At 33.8% G+C, this 21,080-nt stretch overlaps 1 protein-coding gene across 1 annotated transcript in view; it reads left to right on the forward strand.

The window, feature by feature from the left end:
• The window catches only part of RADX (RPA1 related single stranded DNA binding protein, X-linked), a 92,588-nt gene that overhangs the window by 31,050 nt on the left and 40,458 nt on the right, over positions 1-21,080 (forward strand). Inside the window, exons 5-11 of the mRNA XM_043569836.1 lie at positions 147-238; positions 345-467; positions 3,502-3,606; positions 4,962-5,126; positions 6,602-6,762; positions 7,577-7,755; positions 13,539-13,609. Coding sequence (XP_043425771.1) covers positions 147-238; positions 345-467; positions 3,502-3,606; positions 4,962-5,126; positions 6,602-6,762; positions 7,577-7,755; positions 13,539-13,609 — 896 coding nt within the window. The remainder of the gene's footprint in view (positions 1-146; positions 239-344; positions 468-3,501; positions 3,607-4,961; positions 5,127-6,601; positions 6,763-7,576; positions 7,756-13,538; positions 13,610-21,080) is intronic.

The following is a 21,080-nucleotide window of genomic DNA, read 5'->3' on the forward strand; positions in this document are numbered from 1 at the left end:
ACACTGAAACAATGTATTATTATTGCTCAAAATCTACCCCAAATTATGCCCTATCGATTATATAGATATACATTTTCACAGTCATAATTTTAGAATGCTTTTTCAGTGTTTAAAGATACAGTATTTAATAATTTTCCTTTTTTTAGGTCAGAATTGGATGATATGCCAGAAAATCATATCTGTGATGTTATTGGCATTTTAGTTTTTGTAGGAAGGGTCCAGCGGTCAAAAAAGAAAGGTAAGCTTTTAAACTTGAAAGTCATGACAGCATTTCAGTGAATAGTTCTGTGTTCATACATGCATAATTGGTTACCTTCATTTATTCTAATATTCTATCCATATAGAAAGCCGTGAAGACTTTTGGTCATATCGCTGGATTCACATTGCTGACGGGACTTCAGAACAACCATTTATAGTGGAGCTGTTTTCTACTTCTCAGCCAGAAATCTTTGAAAATATTTACCCAAGTATTCAGTCCAATATTTTTATCTTTTTATTTTTGGAAGTGGGGGGCATTGACTTAAAAAAATGTTACAGTGTACTGACTTACAGAAGAGCATGATACTGAGTTAGCAAATTCAAGCAGTGTGAAAGCATGTTTAAATTTTTTCTGTATTATTATATTTGGTGTTACAGAAATTAAACACCTTCTGGTTTTCTATTCAGAGTTGATTTGGGATTGAAACCAGTTTTTCAGAAAACAGGTGCTTTTATCAATGCTCATTATTAGCATTTCAGGCATAAAAGCTTAACATTCAGTGAAACTAAAGCATAGGTACTCAATTCCCTTTGTATCCATTTGAAAAATTGACTAAGTAGACCCCAAAAAAGACAACGAAGACTTTACTAGTATAGAATTGATTGGTAGGGGATTGACATTTTGTGTAATTAAGTAAGGACAATGTAAGTATGATTTGAGTTTTAAATTTTTTTTAACGTTTATTTATTTTTGAGACAGAGAGAGACAGAGCATGAACGGGGGAGGGTCAGAGAGAGAGGGAGACACAGAATCTGAAACAGGCTCCAGGCTCTGAGCTGTCAGCACAGAGCCCGACGCGGGGCTCGAACTCACGGACCGTGAGATCATGACCTGAGCCGAAGTCGGACGCTTAACCGACCAAGCCACCCAGGCGCCCCTGAGTTTTAAATTAATGTTAGATTGGTGGTATTTTAGCAGCTGGTCAGTGTTTCACTTTGGTGTTGACCTTTCCTCCTTGCATTTATTCAGATATTTAGGTATTTTTTCCACTAATTTTATTCATTTGAAAACATTTTAGGTATGCCCTACTATATATTTTATACAAGTTAGTTTTCTGATCTATTATGATAATAAAAGTATATTTAATACTTTTTAGCAAATTAAATGAATTTTTCCTTGTATCAACTTGTAGCATAAAGCTATTATAGATACTGTATGCTATTTTACTATTTTTCATGTACTATTTTTTTCATGTACTATATTTTTCATGTACTAAAATAGTACTATTTACTATTTTACTATTTTTCATTCATACTATTTTATATATGAATAAAATACTGATTGTGAAATGTTTGCCAACATTGGGAAATCTTCCAATTTTGACCACCTGTAATTTTTAAAATCGTCAACAAGGTAAAAATTGTAGAACATCAGGATATCTAGAGACCATATACAGAGCTGTTGTGCTACCCCTTTAGTGGCTGTTGCAAAACAGCATTACACACCATTCAGATATTACCTTATTAGATTCTGTCATTGGCTTGTGAAATTAAAACTTTAAAATATATCTGAATAGAATTAAACCTCACCCCAGCTGTTGAGAGGGCAGAAAGAGTTTTTGCTAAACCAAGGCATGAGCTTCCAAGGTGAGCTGGGCTATGATTTCTCATGTAACTTCTCTCAGGGCATAAGTGATTGGTAGTGATGACTTCTGATGACAATTCTGTTACCTCGTTTTATGTAGGTTTTATGGCCAGAGCCTCTCTCTTTGTAGCCACTTCAAACAAGCTGGCATAACTTTCAGATAATTGTTTTCTTCACAGAAATGTTTCCAAGTATGCATGTTCTGTTTCTTATGATAATGTGAAGTGCATCTCTCTAAGAAAGGTGGCCTTGGTGAGATTTACTCTAGCACAATTGTTGACAATAATCACAATTTATTTTCATCTTTTGACCAAGATGAAAAAAATTATTAAATGAATGATGAGTATTAAGGGGGCTTCAGGCCTATGAAGGGGAACATGACCAACTATCTTCTGGAATAATACCAGAATCCTTTGGGAGTAGAGCATCTTTTTCACTTTTGATTAAGGAAACTGAAGAGCTAAGGGGGAACTAATATTGTTTACTATGTACCAGATGCTTGTCGATGCTATCTCATTTTGTGCTCCTAGTTACCTTTTTAAAAGTTGATGTTTTTACAAATTTGCAGGTGAGGAAACAAAGGTCCAGAAGGGTTAAGTAATTTCCTGGATGTCAGACAGCTAAAAGGTGTCGGGTCGGAATGTCTGGTTTTTAACAGTCATGAAGTGAGAAGTAGATGTTTCTTTAATATTCCTATATCAACATCTTTAACCATGAATAGTGACATATTTGTATGGTTTTTAAATAAAGGACAGTAATATAAAATAGGAATTATTCTTAGTCATTTCAACAGATTTCCCTTATTTTTATTGCCCAAATAAAGAAGTAGGAAATGTTAGATATAGTAAATGAGTTTATAGTTATTATCATACTCTAGGGAAATATTTATTTCAAATGAGAACTTAACCGTTATTGTGAGATTATAAGTATTTACATTTATTTCCTCATTTCCTAGTTCATAAGACCATAACTGTTTGGGTATGTAATGAGTTAAAAAAATTTTAAATGTTGTTGGCTTTAAGAAACTTTACCTAAGTAACTGACAGACAGTTAAAAACAATTCAGCAAGGTGAATAGAAGAGAATAGGTTGTATAAGCCCTGTCATGAGGCTTAAGGTCTAATTAAGATAAACACCTGCATAAACAAATTTAAGTTAATAATGCATACCCCTATCTGGTGGAAGGAGAGTAATTCAGGGATCAGTGTTATATTGGGTTAATCAGTAAAAGCATCCTGGAGAAACTAAGCTTTTTTTCTCTGTAGGAAATAACTATTCATACTCAGTTGTGTGCCTGATTAGAAAGACTGTTGCAGTCTTCAACTGTGCAGCAAGCAGTGACTTCAGTTAGGTGCAGCCATTGTACTTTCTAAAGGAAAAGTAAGTGTTAGATCCCATATCTAAAGGAAAAGGTTAAGTGTTAGATCCTTGTTGTTCCAAGTGTGGTCACAGGACCTGCAACACTAGTATCACCTCGAGCTTACTAGAAGTAGAGAATCGCAGGCCCCACTCTGAAACTACTGATTCTTAATTTGCATTTTAACAACTGTCCAGGTGATTCCTATGTTTATTAAGGTTTGAGAGGCACTGTGTTAGGTCCTGATCTTGATATGTTCTCTTTGAAATGCAGAAGTTATTTCCTGTTTCCATTTTCTACAGTGACATATTTCGTGTGTACTCAGTTGAAACTTGTCAGGAATGATGCTCAAGTACCTAAACTGCTTTACCTAACCACTACAAATGAGAGCCGAGTGTTTCTTACTGGTGAGCAATTTGTTTATATTTTATTGGAGATGTAATATATTTTCTACTGACTAAGTTAACTTTTACATTAAAACATTTGACCACAAGATAGCTTTATTTTAATTTCCTTAATCATTGCGAGAATGGTTTAACAAAGAATATTTAGCCCATGAAATATATTGCTTCTGAATTATTTATGACTGAAGCAATGATTTTCTGACTCACTGGAGAATTGCTTTGATGTCCTTTGGTTAACTTTTAATTCCTACCTGTTGTAAGGTAGATAATCATAAATTGCTTGATAGACTGAAGACTGTTAGGCCCTATATCACAATATGGATACAATTAACTGTTTTTAAATACTAACTAAAAATATGAATCAGATTTTGGTTCCTGATCTCAAATTTTACTTACATAGCAAGAAGTCTCACTAGTTGTCTACAAGTATATTATTTTTCTCTATTCTTTCTGATAACAGGGTCAAAACAATAAAGACAAAAGGTTCCAAATGAGTAAAGAAATAGTGTGGTGTGTTTACTAAAATACTACCATGTTAATCATTAAGAAATTTGTCAATAGAAGAATCCTAGGAAGGATGTAATACACATCTTTGTCAATACTTCCTTTTATAAATACTAACAATATCAGATATAAATGGCACTGTTAAGTATGTTTTAAGAACATGAATTTAAATGCTGACCTATATTCGGGCGCCTGGGTGGCGCAGTCGGTTAAGCATCCGACTTCAGCCAGGTCACGATCTCGCGGTCTGTGAGTTTGAGCCCCGCGTCGGGCTCTGGGCTGATGGCTCAGAGCCTGGAGCCTGTTTCCGATTCTGTGTCTCCCTCTCTCTCTGCCCCTCCCCCGTTCATGCTCTGTCTCTCTCTGTCCCAAAAATAAATAAACGTTGAAAAAAAAATTTTTTAAATAAATAAAAATAAATAAATAAATAAATAAATAAATGCTGACCTATATTATAGGCTATTCAGTTTCAACATGATGCCATACCTTTAGGTGAATACATGATTTAAAAATCAATTTTTAAGAAGATGCCAACCATTTTGATAGTTAGAAAAATCCAGATTATTAGTTTTTTTTGTTATGACTTTTCAGTATCCTATAGATAGCTACAATTTAGTCCACTTAAACTCTAATATGTCTGATTTCCTTCTCAATTTAGGATTGGTTTAGTGTCTGATAATTTTTGTATACATATCAAGTGTAATCTGCTACACAGTGAATAAGTGAACTTGACTTCTTTTCTTGGTGACATAAAAGACTATTGTAATATTAAACTGTTTTTATACAAAAAAATCCTTTAAGTTTATTACAGCAATTTTTTTTCTCATTTTTTGGTTTTACCCTTCTTACAAAAGGTCACAGAGGCCAGCCATACACCAACGATATCAAGGTAAAAAATTTTATTCATTGGATTAAAACAAGGACTGATTCTGAGGAAGTGAGGACTACTGTTATTGGTGGATATTACCCCTATCCACCAGTGCCAGAGACATTTTCGAAGTATAGTAATTCTGTCAAAGGTACTAAGTAATTGCTAGTTATGTATATGTTTATGTGCTATGTATATGTATATCATAATGTGTAACAACACTCACTGATAAAAATTTTGTCTTTATTAAGACCTAAAAATACATGTGGTGACTCCTAAAGGTTAATACTTGGGTTTTATTAGATTAGAATAAGGGAGAACATAGATGATGACTAACTGGGCATCATATCTTGATTTAATGTTACTGAGATCAAATCTGACTTTAATAGATCCCAATTCCTATGACATTACATAGAGAGACTAAAGATATCAAAGGAGACACTGGATAATTTGATGTCAAGATACTGACACTGTATTATGTTACTCTTGTGGAATGATACATATTGGATGTTACACAATTGAGCACTACCTTTAAATAAAAATGACACCAAAATAAATTAGATGCAGAACAAGTACTGATAAAAGGCCTAACATTAATTTATTTTAGAAGAATTAGATATTATGGTTGAAAAGTTTAAAATAAATGCATTCTTTTTTTTAAGCTGTGGGATAATTGCATGGTTCAGGGGAAAAAAAGAGAAACTTTAAAATACTAACCTATCATCATCTAAATACTGGCATCGTCTTGTACTTCATTATGCCAGCAATACATAGTATATAGTTGTATATATTAAAATGTGTGTTTCTGTGCACTTTATAGCTTGAAATATGTAAATTACAATTGACCCTGGAACAACACAGGTTTGAACTATATATATAGATCCACTTCTATGCAACTTTTTCAGTAAATATACATACAGTACTATAAATGTTTTTTCTTATGATTTTTTAATTTTTTTTTTCAACATTTATTTATTTTGGGGACAGAGAGAGACAGAGCATGAACGGGGGAGGGGCAGAGAGAGAGGGAGACACAGAATCGGAAACAGGCTCCAGGCTCTGAGCCATCAGCCCAGAGCCCGACGCGGGGCTCGAACTCATGGACCGCGAGATCGTGACCTGGTTGAAGTCGGACGCTTAACCGACTGCGCCACCCAGGCGCCCCTCTTATGATTTTTTAAATAGCATTTTCTTTTCTCTAAGTTACTTTATTGTATGTGCTTATCAGCTGTATGTTGTCAATAAGGCTTGTGGTCAACGGTAGTCTATTAGTAAAGTTTTGGGGGAGTCAAAAGTTATACATGGATTTTGGTCTGCATGGGATTTGGTTCCCTTAACTCCCATGTTGTTCAAAGGTCAGCTGTCCATTCAGTATGTAAAATTTCTGTTTAAAATCAAGACTCCAGGCCAGAAAACTGTATCACAGTTTAACTGATAAGTATATTTTGCCTATTTTATAAAAATTACATAAGGGATGATGCCAAGTATAAAAAGAAATCTCACAAATTTAACTTATGTAGCAAGTTTATGATTCCATACTGTAAAATGACATTGCAAATCTAATTCTTATTTTTATTATATCAGTTCTTTAAAACTTACAGTTTCTTTGGAATTATTCTTTTGCAGTTGAGTCGCTCTTGACAGCTATAAGTGAAGTGAGGAAGGAGATTGAAGACTTGCAGTATAGGGAACAAAAGCGCATTGCAATTCAGGGGATAATTACTGTTATAAAGTATATCCCCCATGCCAGTGCAACTGAAAATGCCTCAGCATCAGAAACACTTCGGGTATGGTGCCAGAGAATTAATAGTATATCTTTGAAAGCACTGTGATCAAAATTACAATCGGTACCTTGTACGTTTTATTCTGAACTCACATGTATTGACTCTTAATGATGGTAAACCTCAGAAAAAAATCATTTATGTTTTTTTATTTCCTTTTTCTATCATTTATTTTGGAGCAGGCTGAGCTAAAGGTCACAGCTTCTGATATTTCCCAAGGCCCCCAAAACTTGGTGTCTTGTTTTTGCTTTGTGCATAATTGAATCCCATTGTGATTCTCTTTATTTAAATTCCCAGGTGGTATATATGATTATTCCATTCCTTTTGTCCAGGCCAGAGAACTATAAGAACACTTTCACAGGAAGTTTTTACCTTTATATTTGGCATGGCAGTCTCACCCAGATTTTGTAAGAGGTAGCAATGACTTTGGTATGCTAAAGGTTCTAGTAGAAAAGGCTACTACTGGAATCTAGGCACAATCAAGACAAATAAGTTAATTTTTTCCCTGAATTTATCTTTGTAAAAATTATTGCTAAGGTTTATATTCATGGAAATAAGTATCTAATTCAATTTTTCAGTTATACAAGCATAAGAAAAACTTTTGTTTATCTTCCTTTAAAAAATGTTTAATACCAGTTGCATTAATTAGGATAAATATAATCCTATCTATAAAGTAGCTTTATAAAAAGCACTTTTATGTTGTAAAATGTTGTCATAAATCTTAAGATTATAAAAAATGGGTAAACTAAAATTATAGTCTTCTAAGAAAAATAATTTTTTTAATTAGTTTAAAATGTTTTCTCTGAATTTTTGGTTTTAGAATGCTAACCGACCCTCAACATCCCAAGCAACTAGAAGAGAAAATCAAAGTCAGGAAAGAGATAATAATAAACAATATCAAGATGATGATCCTATGGGCTCTCAGTATTTTCCAGCTACACATGAAAGTTTGAGCCCTACCAAGAAAAAAAGAATTCTGCAAGGGCCATGTGCCAAATTGTAAGTCATTTGTCTTAAGTATACACATAGCATATAAATTTTTTTGGCTTATTTCTACCCTGTAAAATGACCAATTATACTAGAAGTGGTATTAGTTTTCTAGGGCTGCTGAATTCCAAGATCGAGATACTGGCAGAGTGACTTCCTTCTGAGGGCTGTGAGGAAGAATCTGTTCCATGCCTCCCCCCTAGCTTCTGGTGGTTACTGGAAATCTTTGGCATTCCTTGGCTTCTAGAAGCATCACTCCAATCTCTGTCTTCACCTTCACATGGAATTTTCCCCTGTGTGTGTATCTGTGTTCAAATTTTCTCTTCTTGTAAGGACACCAGCCATATTAGATTAGGGACGTACTCTGGAGTACTGATCTACTCCAGTAAGATCTCATCTTAAGCAATTATATCTTCATTGATCCTGTTTCCAAATAAGGTCACATTCTGAGGGTTGTTGAAAGTGTAATTGGTTATATATTAGTCCTACTGGTATTTAGTAGGGACATAATTCAGCCCATAATAGTCTGCCATCTGGTCCCTAAAAATTCATATCCTTTTCACATGTAAAATACATTCAACCAATAATAACATCCCAGAAAGTCTTAAACCATACCACCATCGATTCTGAGTCTAAACTCTCATCTAAGCATCATCTAAATCATATACGGATTAAGTGCAGAGTGATTCATCCTGGGGCAAAATTCTTTGCATCTGTGAGCCTGTGAAACTAGACCTGTTTATCTGTCCAAAACACAACAATGGGACAAACATAGGATAAGCATTCCCATTTCAAAAGGGAGAAATTGGAAGGGAAGGGGGTCATGAGTCACAAGCAAATTGAAAGCCTAGTAGTATCAGGACTTTACCCTCAGGATCATTGTCCCATTTCTTGAAGGATAACACATGATCACAGCTGAATATCTCTTATCAACTCATTTCCTGAATAGAATCCTAGACAGCCCTTTCTTCATTTCATCCTACCTATGTCCCTTTCAGTCCAAGCTAGTGGCATGCCTACTGAGATGATTGATTGGATCCACAAATCACAAACCTAATCTCTTGGGCAAAGGACTGTCCAACAATACCTTTGGCGTTCCCTCCAGAGGAAGCTTTCTAATTTTTTGCAGTATAGATAAGCTGACAATTTTCCAAATATCAAAGCTCTGGTTCCTTTTTTGTTAATAATTTTATTTTCAATTTCTCTCTCCCTTCTTGTATTTTACTGTAAGCAATAAGGAGAAACGAGGCTGCGCCTTCACCACTTTCTTAGAAATCTCTTCACCTAAATATGCAAGTTTATTGCATACAAGTTTCACCTGCCATTCAGCACAATTCAGCCAAGATTTCTGCCACTTCATAACAAGGATCACCCTTCATCCAGTTTCCAATAACCCATTCCTCATTTCTGTCTGAAACCTAACCAGAAGTACTTCTTACATTCATATTTCTAGCAACATTCTGTTCATAATGATATATGTATTCTCCAAGACAACAAGTTTTCTCTACAGCTCTCTTCCTTCTGAGCCCTCAACAAAGTCTCCTTCAAAATCCATATTTCTATCGACATTGTCTTCAAGAAAATCTAGACTTTTTCTAATATTCACCTCAAAACTCTTTCAGCCTCCAGGTAATACTCAATCCCAAAGCCACTTCCCCATTTTAAATTATTTGTTACAGTAGCACTCCACTGTACTGGTGGTAGTGCTGGTAACCAAAATCTGCATTAATTTTCTAGGGCTGCTATAATGAAGTACTACAAACTGTATGGCTTAAACAATGGAAAAGTACTGTCTCACAGTTCTGTAAGCTAGAAGACCAACATCAAAGTGTCCACAGGGTCAGTTTGTTTTAAGGACTTTGAGAAGGAATCTACCCTTTGCTTTTCCCCTAGCATCTGTTGGTTTGCTGGCAATCTTTGTCATTCTGTGGCTTGTAGAAATATCACCCCCAATCTGTGTCTATGTCTAAATTCTCCCTTTTCAAAAGGACATCAGATACATTTGATTAGGGGTCTACCCTACCCCAGTATGACTTTAACTTAACTAATTTATATCTTCAGTGAAATTATATCCAAATAAGATTACATTCTGAGGTACTGGCGGTTAGGACTTCAACAGGAAATTTGGAGGAGATACAATTCAACCCATAACAGAAGTCCTCTTACCTGCTACACTTGGCATGGGCTAAGTGACAATGAGTTTAAAAGGAGGAATTGCAAACAATACATTTTAAGTATTTTACTTGAATTTAAAATATTACAGCTTACATTTGTTCACCAGTTATCTAAGCATGAATCTTTCCTATATAAAATTCATCTACTATGAATCATAAATGATTAACAGATTTGATTTTTCTAAAGTAGAAGGATAACCAAGACAAAGATTAAGGAAGTTTCCTTCTAATCCTAGCTTTCTAAATTTTTCTCATAAATGTGAGCTGAATTTTGTCAAGTGTTTGTATTGAATCTGTTGATCTGTTGAGTTTTATTTTCTTTTCATGTAGTTAATTAAATTAATTTTTTGAGTATTGGATCATCCATGCATTCCTAGAATGAGTGTTACTACTTTTTTAAATGTTTAGAATTAATGTTCAATGAAACTATCTGGATCAGAGGCTTTTTTGGGAAGATTCTGATTTAATTTTTCTAATAGATTTTAGAATATTAATATTTTCTATTTATCAGTTTTATTTTTCAAAGAATTTGATATTTACCTCTAGATTGTAATATTTTTGATATAAAATTATTCATAAGATCTTTTTGTCTTATATTTCTGTACAATCTATATTAATGTCCCCTTTTAACTCCTGATACTTGTAATTTGTGTTTTCTTTTTTTCTGAATCAGTGTTGCTATTCTTTTTCTAGCTACTTGAGCTAGATACTTAAGTCTTTGAATTTTGGCTCTTCTTTTCTAATATATGCATCCAATGCTGTATATTTCTAGGCACTGCTTTAGCTACCTACTACTTCAATTTTCAGGTAATTAAAAACATTTTTCAGTTTTCCGTGTGATTCTTCTTTGACTCATGGGGAAGTGTATAGTTAAATTTCTAGTCACTTGAGGATTTCTAGTTAACTTTTTTGTTATTTACCTCATCTTATCCACTCTGGAAAGAGAAAATATTGTGGATTATTTTCATCCCTTGAAATGTGTTGACTTTCCTTAAGTTGATCACATGGTCAGTTTTGGTAAATGCTTCATATGTACCCGAAAATAATGTGAATTCTTTCAATGTTGGATACAGTGTTCTATTATGTAAATTAGGTCCAAGGATATTGATTGTGTTGATTATATATTTTGTATCCTTACTTATTTTCTGTCTGCTTTTTCCATCAACTAATGAGACAGGTGTGTTAACATCTTCCACTATGATTAAAGATATATTTCTCCTGTTCTGTTTTTGTTTAATATATATTGGAAATATGTTAACTGGATACATATTTAGAATTGTGGTATCTTCCTGATAGATTGCTCTCTTTGTTACTATGAAATTTTCTTTATCTCTCACAGTGTTTTCTGCCTCAAAGTCTGCTTTGTCTAATGCTAATATACCTGTAGCAATTGCCTTTTTATTAGGCCTTTAACAGTATATTCCATCCATCTTACTTTGAACCTGTCTTCGCATTTAAGGTTGTCACTTTTAAGTAGCATGTAATTGGTTTTTTAATCTTATATAGCAATCTTTGTCTTTTACTTAAACTATTTGTTCCCTGTATTAGTGAAATTAGTGATATATTTGGGTTTATATCAATTTTTGTACTGCTTAATCAAATAGTTTTAATTATTCAGTTTCCCTTCTTTTGGTTACATGTTGTTGAGTGGTTGCTCTATAAATTACAGTCTGAACACTTAATTTATTGTAGTTAAATACACATTATTTTCCTATATTCCTGATAATGCTAGAACCTTAGAACACTTTAACTCCATTTATAACCATTTTAATTATTTTTGACTTGGAAGAATCTAAGATTCAGAAAAGATAAAATATAGCATTTATACATGTGCATATGTATATTAAGTACTTTTAATTTCTTTGCATGAGACACTTTCTAAGACTTCAATAATATTAATTATAATCCTGTTATGCAGATGATGGAATGGCATTTTTTAGCATCTGCATGACTTTTATCTAAGGTTGATAAGTTCATGAAAAGGACAAGGTTAGAGTATAACTTCCAGCCTGTGACATAATTCTATACTATTCTATACTATTCTATACTATACCAGCATATGCAGTATTCTATTCTTTTAGCTCTTTTCCCTTTCTTCCTCTGTTTATTTTTCTATACTTTTTATCTTTTCACTTTTCATTTCTCTTTTTTTGTTTCCTCAGTTGATACCCATTGACATTGTATACCTCCACTTCTGTCATTTAGCCCCTCACCTTTAAGACATTTATGTCATACAAATTACATATTCCAGTAAAAATCTCCTAATCCACTTTTTTAAAACTTCTGTACAATATAATAATGCTATTAGGGTTTTGGAAACTATTTCGTCTAATTTGTTTCAGATGGAAAAAGTCACTTCCTAATCACATGTATTAAAAAGTAGATACATGCTGTTAAAGGATCTCAAGATACATGTAATTTAACTATTTTTTTAGTTAGATTACTTTCACAGTTGATGTTTTCAGCTTTCTAATTTCTGGAGATACCAAATTTTTGATGATTAAAAAAAGGTAAAATTACAACTATAATTATGCCTTTATTTGCTGGGGTTTAAAGGTAAAGAAATGGATGCATTCTTCTTTCACGAAAGCTGCTTCTTTTTAGTTCACTAATATATCTCACTAGCAAAGTAACAAATACTACCATTGTAAGAAATAAAATCCATTGATAAAATAAGTTGAGCAATATTATGGTGGCATTCAACAATATGACATTTCTGTTTTACTTTATGCTTTTAGTTGTGGAAATAAAACAATAGAAAAATCTCATCACAGGAATATGCTAATAGCCCACAAGATGGAAATCTTTCCTTATAAAAGTAGGCTTCTCCTCAGTTTCAAAATAAGATACTTCCCTTTTCCTCCATTTATTTCAGTTCAATAAAATGTTATTGAGTAGATATTCTATAGAGATACAAAAATAAAGTCTATACTTTTGTAGACCTTCTAGCAGAGCTTATAGCAGAATCTGGTGGGAAAGACAGACTCATAAGCCTGTAATTTCAATACAGAGTGATGAATGCTGTGATAGACGTTTATTTCTGGTGTTATGACACCATGTACAAGGAGCAGTGAGTCTTGACTAGAGATCAAGGATGGCTTCTTTTAGGAAATAATGCTGGAGTTAAATTTTGAAAGAGGAATACGAACTGGAAGGAGCATAAGCCTTGTAGAAAACTTTGAATTGAAGCTAGAGAATTAGGCCAGATGGTTTCCCAGAATATTTGAACAAAGCAACCATGAAAATAGGCCATTGAACTAATTTTTAAATTTCTGTCCAAAAGAATGAAATATATACACACATATATTATATATGTGTATATATATATATATATCCATCTTTCATTGAAATTTAACAAAGATAAATACTTCCTTTTGTGGGATTCTTCTTATTAAAAGAATATTTAAATCTACTGAAGTATTTGAATTATGTTATATATGCATGTTTATTCATAATATGAATATATGCTCCTTAATTTTTTAATGCAGTGCTTTAAGAAACTAAACCTATACAATTTCTAAATTTATTGAGTTAGAATAAATTCTGAATGGACCAATTAGTTTTTTTTTCATTCAAGTCTCTTTTTGTAACTATTGGTTATCCTTTTTTTATCTTTTGTAGAATTCCTGTACCTCAGCCAGAAACTTCTGCACAAAGAGGAAATAGACCTGACACACCAAACATTTTCCAACGTATGTTGCTTTGATGATGTTGATTATTATTTTTGAAATCTTTATGGAACATTATTATATACAGATTACTGTTTGCTTTGATTCTGCATTCTTTGTGTCATGCCTATGTTTAGCACGATAGAAGTACTTTAAATAGATATATAGATAGTTGTTTTTCTTTTGTTTTTTATTTATATTAGTTCAGGTCCTTGTCAAAATCCTGGTCCCAACTTTAAAATAATTTGGTATCATCACCAAAGTGGAAGTAAATGTAAACAAACCTATACTTAGCAATTTGTTTATTTGACAGTGTGTCCTGTAAGATATACTGTTTTTAATTGCCAGAAGAATAAAGTAGGAAGTTTAAATTTTATTTGAAAATAAATATAGGTAAAGCTTAAATAAATATAGGTAAAGCTTTCTTTGCTATTGGGTTGACTGGTTTGAATATTTGGCTCATTTCTGAAGTAATTTTGTAGGGCAATTTAGTGCCTCAGAGTGATTGGTTTAAATCTGGTCTTATAAGGGCTTATCTCGCTGGACTAGACTTTTTAACACTTTGTCTTTCGTGCTTTTTGAGTTATTCTTTATTTTTTTAATGTTTGTTTATTTTTGAGAGAGAGAGAAAGAGTGAGAGTGGGGGAAGAGCAGAGAGAGACAGAGACACAGAATCTAAAGCAGGCTCCAAGCTCTGAGCTATCATCACAGAGCCTGACACGGGGCTCAAACTCACAAGCAATGAGATCATGACCTGAGCTGAAATCGAACGCTCAACTGACTGAGCTACCCAGGAGCCCCTTGAGTTACTCTTATTTTGCGGTTGATTTCTTGTCAGTCTGGCAGATTAAAAGCCCACGAAAGGATCTGAAGTCTGCATCCCCCCCAAAAATTAAAGCATAGAGAATAAGGGGAAAATCATTATACTATAAATATATGACAAAGCTCAGAGCAAGAATGAAAAATCCTTGGGTGCTAGAAATAAAACATTTTAAATTTAGCAGTGAGTAGGAACTAAAATTAAAACTGCTCTTGGGCATTTCAGAACTAGATAGAGGCCTGAATGATTATAGGCTGAGGTATAATAACTATATGGCAAGGAGAGTCCAGACCACAGGCCTCCTGCATGTGAAGTAGAACTAAAATAAAGTTGGAAGGTTATGAAGGACCAGAGAAAGTATGTCCATTGGTGTGGGGAAGTATCAAGGAGCTTTCTTTATCCTCTGGACAATAGTTAGGAAAAAGTCACCTGAGAGAAATTGGAATCTTAGACCTGTGCAACGTGGAGGTGTGGTCACAGTTCAGTGGACTATAATGGTGAGGACACTGAGCTAAGGAGTTAACAGTAATATCTGATCTCAAATCAGTGAAAACCTTAAGGTCTTGACAAGGGTAGGTGTGAAACTGCCTCAAAGAGGCATCTTATAACCTAGGGTATTTGGGACTCCCATAGAAAATGTAGAGAATTCATGATTAAAAAAATTACAGATTTGCCAAGAAAATGAACTACTTTGAGGCAATGTGATCAGATGTAATATGTAGGGAAAATTTATAGCCTAGGAACTAGAAATACGAAACCAATCAGAAAGAGGCTTTCAAGTAAATATGTGTTTAAAAGGTTAAAGGAGTGAATAGAAACCATAAGTTATATATTTACAATGGGTTGAAGAGGAAGCAAATGTAGATGAAGAGAGAATTAGTACATTTGGAAGATAGGTACAGAGGAAATCACACCAGGGATAGTTAAAGAGTTTGGCAAGGTAAAAGAAAAGAATAATGTATGTAACCGAACAAAGATCACACTCCCAGTATTATTGAAATGTGTGTAATTAATTAGTAAACATCTGGGAAACTGCCATGGTGGATAGGGTGAGAAGGTTCAATTTATATCTAATAAAAGTTCCAGGAAGACAGAATAATCAAGAAGAATCAATATTTGAAGGATACGTTTTCAAAATTAAGGATTATATATTAATCATTAGGTTGAAGGATCACAATGAATCCTGAGCAGAAGAATTAAATTCATATGCAGATGCATCGTAGTGAACCTGCACTGCATCACAGATAGTAAATATCTTAAAAACTGCCAGAAAGAGGGGCGCCTGGGTGGCTCAGTCAGTTAAGCGGTTAAGCGTCTGACTTCAGCTCAGGTCATGATCTCATGACTTGTGAGTTTGAGCCCCATGTCGGGCTCTATGCTGACAGCTCAGAACCTGGAGCCTACTTTACATTCTCTGTCTCTGTCTCTGTCAGAGACAGTCTCTGTCTCTGTCTCTCTCTCTGCCTGTTCCCTGCTCGCTCACTCTCTCAGATATAAAAATTTAAAAAAATTTAAATCTTAAATTGCCAGAAAGAAAACACATATTCATCTACAAAAGAAATATAATTAGACTGGAAGATTTCTTACCAGCAACATAGATGCCTTAGATAATGGAAAGTGTCTTCAAAATCTTGAAAGAAAATGTTTTCCAACCTAGAATTCTATGTCTATCTAAACAAACTTTGAGGGTGAAATATATATACTTCTAGATATTCAGAGACTGTGAGAGTTATTACTCATATTGTCTCAATGAGAGTTACTAAAGAATTAAAATAAACCAAATAAGTATCAAAATGCAAGAAGAAATTATGAGGAAAGAAGTTGGTGAAATATTGGTAAATATAACTAAAAATAGGCAGTAAAAATTAATAACTATGGTAAATAATTTCATGTGATTTGAAACAAAGTAAAACTAAAATACTATTTAAAATAAGATAGGTGGGAAGATGAGAAAGCATTGTTAGGTCATTTTATCTTTATGGAGAAAGGAAGTGATTGGTGAACTGTAGGCTTTGTAATTTCAAACATGAAAGTTAAATTTTTAAGGGCATGCTGAAAGAATAGGTATAGGGGGTATAGCTTTCAAAGCACAGAAAAAAAGGGGAATTGTGAAAATTTGATCAGGACAATGGAAGGTAGGAAAGAAGGAAAGAAAACGCATGATTAAGAAAAACCACAAAATTATATAGCACAAATAATTCCAAATACATCAACAATTTCAACAAATGAAAACATGTTAAGCTTTCATGCATCAGTTTTAAAAATTAATCTAGTTATATGCTGCATATAAGAGACACACTTGGGGCACCTGGGTGACTCAGTCGGTTGAGCATCTGACTCGATTTCAGCTCAGGTCATGATCTCACAGTTCATGAAATTGAGCCCCGCATCAGGCTCTGCAGAGCCTGCTTGGGATTCTCTCTCCCTCTCTCTCTTTCTGCCCCTCCCCTCCCCATGCATGTGCTCTTTTTTCTCAAAATAAACTTATATATATAATATATATATATACACATATATATATTATATATATATTATATAAACTTATATATATTCTCAATTTTGATGTTTTCACTGAAAAATAATAAAAATGTAAACTTCGTAGTTTATATAGAAGTAAAATGTATGACCACAAGATCTCAGAGGCAAGAGGGGATATGGAGATAATACTGTTATGAAGCACTTATACTGTATGCATGAAGTGGCATAACATTGCTTGGATATAATAAGTTAAAGTTGTATGTTATAAACCCTATAGCAACCACTAAAAAAGGGCATTGCTAATAAGTCAATGTTAGAGCTAAATGGAATTATTTTTTAATATATTCAATCCAAGAGAAGGCAGGACAAGAGAAAAAGGGACATAAAGAAGAAATTTGTCAAATAGAAAAAAATAGCAAAATAACAAATTTAAGCCTTGTATTGTTAATTACATTAAACTAAATAGTATGAACACCCCAATAAAGAAGCAGAGATTATCATATTGGATGAAAAAGTAAGAGCCAGCTATATACTATCTAAAGGAGACCCACTTTAAATTTAAAGATGCAACATAAAAAGATGGAAAATATATATATAGCATGAAAAAGAAAACTGGAGTGGCTATACTTACCAAAGTAGATTTCAGAGCAGGGAATAAAGAAGAATATTATACTGTTTACAATTGTCGAGGAAAACATGCCAATCCTAAATGTGTAGATACCTTACAATAAAGCTTCTAGGTAAATGGCAACTGACAAATTGAATGGAGAAACAGACAAATCCACAATTATGTTTAAGGACTTTAACATCCCTTTCCCAAGAATTGATAGGAAAAACTAGACAGTAAATCAGTAAGAATATATAACATTATCAACCAACTTGACGTTATATTTATAGAACACTCTACCTAATAATGGCAGAATACATATTCTTTTCAAGTACACATGGAACATTTACCAAGATTAACCATACTGTGGCCATAAAAAAAGTTTCAATATGTTTAAAGGAATCTAATGGTATGTTAACTAACTTATATTTAAATAAAATTTAAAAAAAATCTAATGGAGAAAATCAAACCCAAATTAAACAGATGGAAAATCTATATGTCATCAATTCCAAGATATCCATTTTTGCATATTTTAACATCTCTGATACTGGGATACACATTCCAAAATGAATTATACATCATTATTTAATTGGCAATCTATTTTTTTAGTGGCACATGAAATAATGACGTGTTTTAAAATTTGAAGCATTTTATTGTATTTTTAAATATTTTATTTTTAAGAAATTCAAATCCCAAAATCAAGAGTCACATGTTCTACTGACTTAGCCAGCCAGGCACCCCTATACCATTTTAGAGTCAGTAAAATATGAGAATAAAATTACAAACAAATTAGTGAAATATAAAACAAAAAAGAGAATAGTGGAACCTAAAGCTGGTTCTCTTAAGAGATTTACACAGTAGAGAAATCTCTAGCAATACTGACCAAGAATAAAAAAGAAAACTACAGGGGCGCCTGGGTGGCTCAGTCGGTTAAGCGTCCTACTTCAGCTCAGGTCACGATCTCATGGTCCGTGAGTCCGAGCCCCACATCAGGCTCTGGGCTGACGGCTCAGAGCCTGGAGCCTGCTTCCAATTCTGTCTCCCTCTCTCTCTGCCCCTCCCCTGTTCACGCTCTGTCTCTCTCTGTCTCAAAAATAAATAAAAATTTTAAAAAAGAAAACTACAAATGAACAGTTGTAGTAATGAAAGAGTATAAAATTTATAACTGTTTTTAAAACTACAAGAGGGTATTATAATTTAATTTGTACACATTTCTAAGAACATCCAAAGCCAAACTTTATTTTTCATAGATACATATATAGGAATCTATTCTGGAATGGAAAGATATATAGGTAATTAATGACATTAGTTGTCTCTAGGGGAGGAAAGAAGAGAATGTGGCCAGGAAGGGTAAAGAAAGGTGATTTAAAACTCATCTTAAGTGTTCTGTTTATTTTATTATTTTATTTTATCTGAAGCATCCTGATATGAGCAAACCAAATTCAAATAGTTTATGAGACCATGGAAAAATTTGACCACAATATTTGATAATACATTAAAATTATTATTATTAATAGTGTTATGATATCATGTTTTTTAAGAAGTCCTTTAAAGATACACGTTGAATTATTTATGGGTAAAATGATATCTCAAAGATTTGCTTTAAAAAGAACAGTAGGTTTGGGAGCAGCATAGAATATACATGAAAGAAGGGTGGCCATGTGGTGATAAATGTTAAAACTGGATGGTAGAATCATGGGGATTTGTTGTACTCTCCTACCTACTGTTGATGTTTTAAAACTTATACAGTAAAATACATGACAGTATTTGAAGCAAAGATGGCAAAATATAAGTCTGAAAATGTGAATTCTGGGTGTTGGATATACTGGTATTTACTATGGTATTCTATGTATTTTTCCAATTTTTCTGTCTAAAAAAATAAAAGATAAGTTTAAAACACTAGAGTATACAGGTGATACTTGAACTAATTCTTAGAAGATGAATAGAGGTTTGTCAAATTAGCTAAGTGTATATAAGCCTACAAGAGTTTTAGCATAGGTACAAAGATAAGACATTTCATGGAAATCTCATGGAACCACCAACTGTTGTGGTGTTGCTAGAGTATAAAGTGTAAGACGGAGTAGTCTAATGGCTGAAGAAATATTAAAGATCGACATTAATGGAGGACCTAGTATGCCATATGAAGAAACTTGGATTTATTCTCTAGTCACTAAGGGAGAGATTTTGGAAAACATTAAGAGGCAGTATGGCATAATTTGATTTGCATTTTATTTTATTTAACATAAGTAAATGGTAAGTTTTATTTTTTCATTTTTTTAATATGAAACTTATTGCCAAATTGGTTTCCATACAACACCCAGTGTTTACCCCAAAAGGTGGCCTCCTCAATACCCTACACCCACCCTCCCCTCCCTCCCACGCCCGATCAACCCTCAGTTTCTTCTCAGTTTTTAAGAGTCTCTTATGCTTTGGCTCTCTCCCTCTCTAACCTCTTTTTTTTTTCTTCCCTCCCCCATGGACGTCTGTTAACTTTCTCAGGAACCACATAAGAGTGAAAACATACGGTATCTGTCTTTCTCTCTATGACTTATTTCACTTAACACTCTCCAGTTCCATCCACGTTACTACAAAGGGCCATATTTCATCCTTTCTCATTGCCACGTAGTATTCCATTGTGTATATAAACCACAATTTCTTGATCCATTCATCAGATGTTGGACATTTAGGCTCTTTCCATAATTTGGCTATTGTTGAGAGTGCTGCTATAAACATTGGGGTACAAGTGCCCCTATGCATCAGCACTCCTGTATCCCTTGGGTAAATTCCTAACAGTGCGATTGCTGGGTCATAGGGTAGGTCTATTTTTAATTTTTTGAGGAACTTCCACACTGCTTTCCAGAGCGGCTGCACCAGTTTGCATTCCCACCAACAGTGCAAGAGGGTTCCCGTTTCTCCACATCCTCTCCAGGATCTATAGTCTCCTGATTTGTTCATTTTAGCTACTCTGACTGGCGTGAGGTGATACCTGAGTGTGGTTTTGATTTGTATTTCCCTGATGAAGAGTGACGTTGAGCATCTTTCCATGTGTCTGTTGGCCATCTGGATGTCTTCTTTAGAGAAGTGTCTATTCATGTTTTCTGCCCATTTCTTCACTGGATTATTTGTTTTTTGGGTGTGGAGTTTGGTGAGCTCTTTATAGATTTTGGATACTAGCCCTTTGTCCGATATGTCATTTGCAAATATCTTTTCCCATTCCGTTGGTTGCCTTTTAGTTTTGTTGGTTGTTTCCTTTGCTGTGCAGAAGCTTTTTATCTTCATGTGGTCCCAATATTTCATTTTTGCTTTTAATTCCCTTGCCCTTGGGGATGTGGCAAGTAAGAAATTGCTGCAGCTGAGGTCAGAGGTCTTTTCCTGCTTTCTCCTCTAGGGTTTTGATGGTTTCCTGTCTCACATTCAGGTCCTTTATCCATTTTGAGTTTGTTTTTGTGAATGGTGTAAGGAAGTGGTCTAGTCTCATCCTTCTTTATGTTACTGACCAGTTCTCCCAGCACCATTTGTTAAAGACACTGTCTTTTTTCCATTGGATACTCTTTCCTGCTTTGTCAAAGATTAGTTGGCCATACTCTTGT

This window comes from Prionailurus bengalensis, chromosome X (genome assembly GCF_016509475.1).
Source record: "Prionailurus bengalensis isolate Pbe53 chromosome X, Fcat_Pben_1.1_paternal_pri, whole genome shotgun sequence".
Lineage (NCBI taxonomy): Eukaryota > Metazoa > Chordata > Mammalia > Carnivora > Felidae > Prionailurus > Prionailurus bengalensis.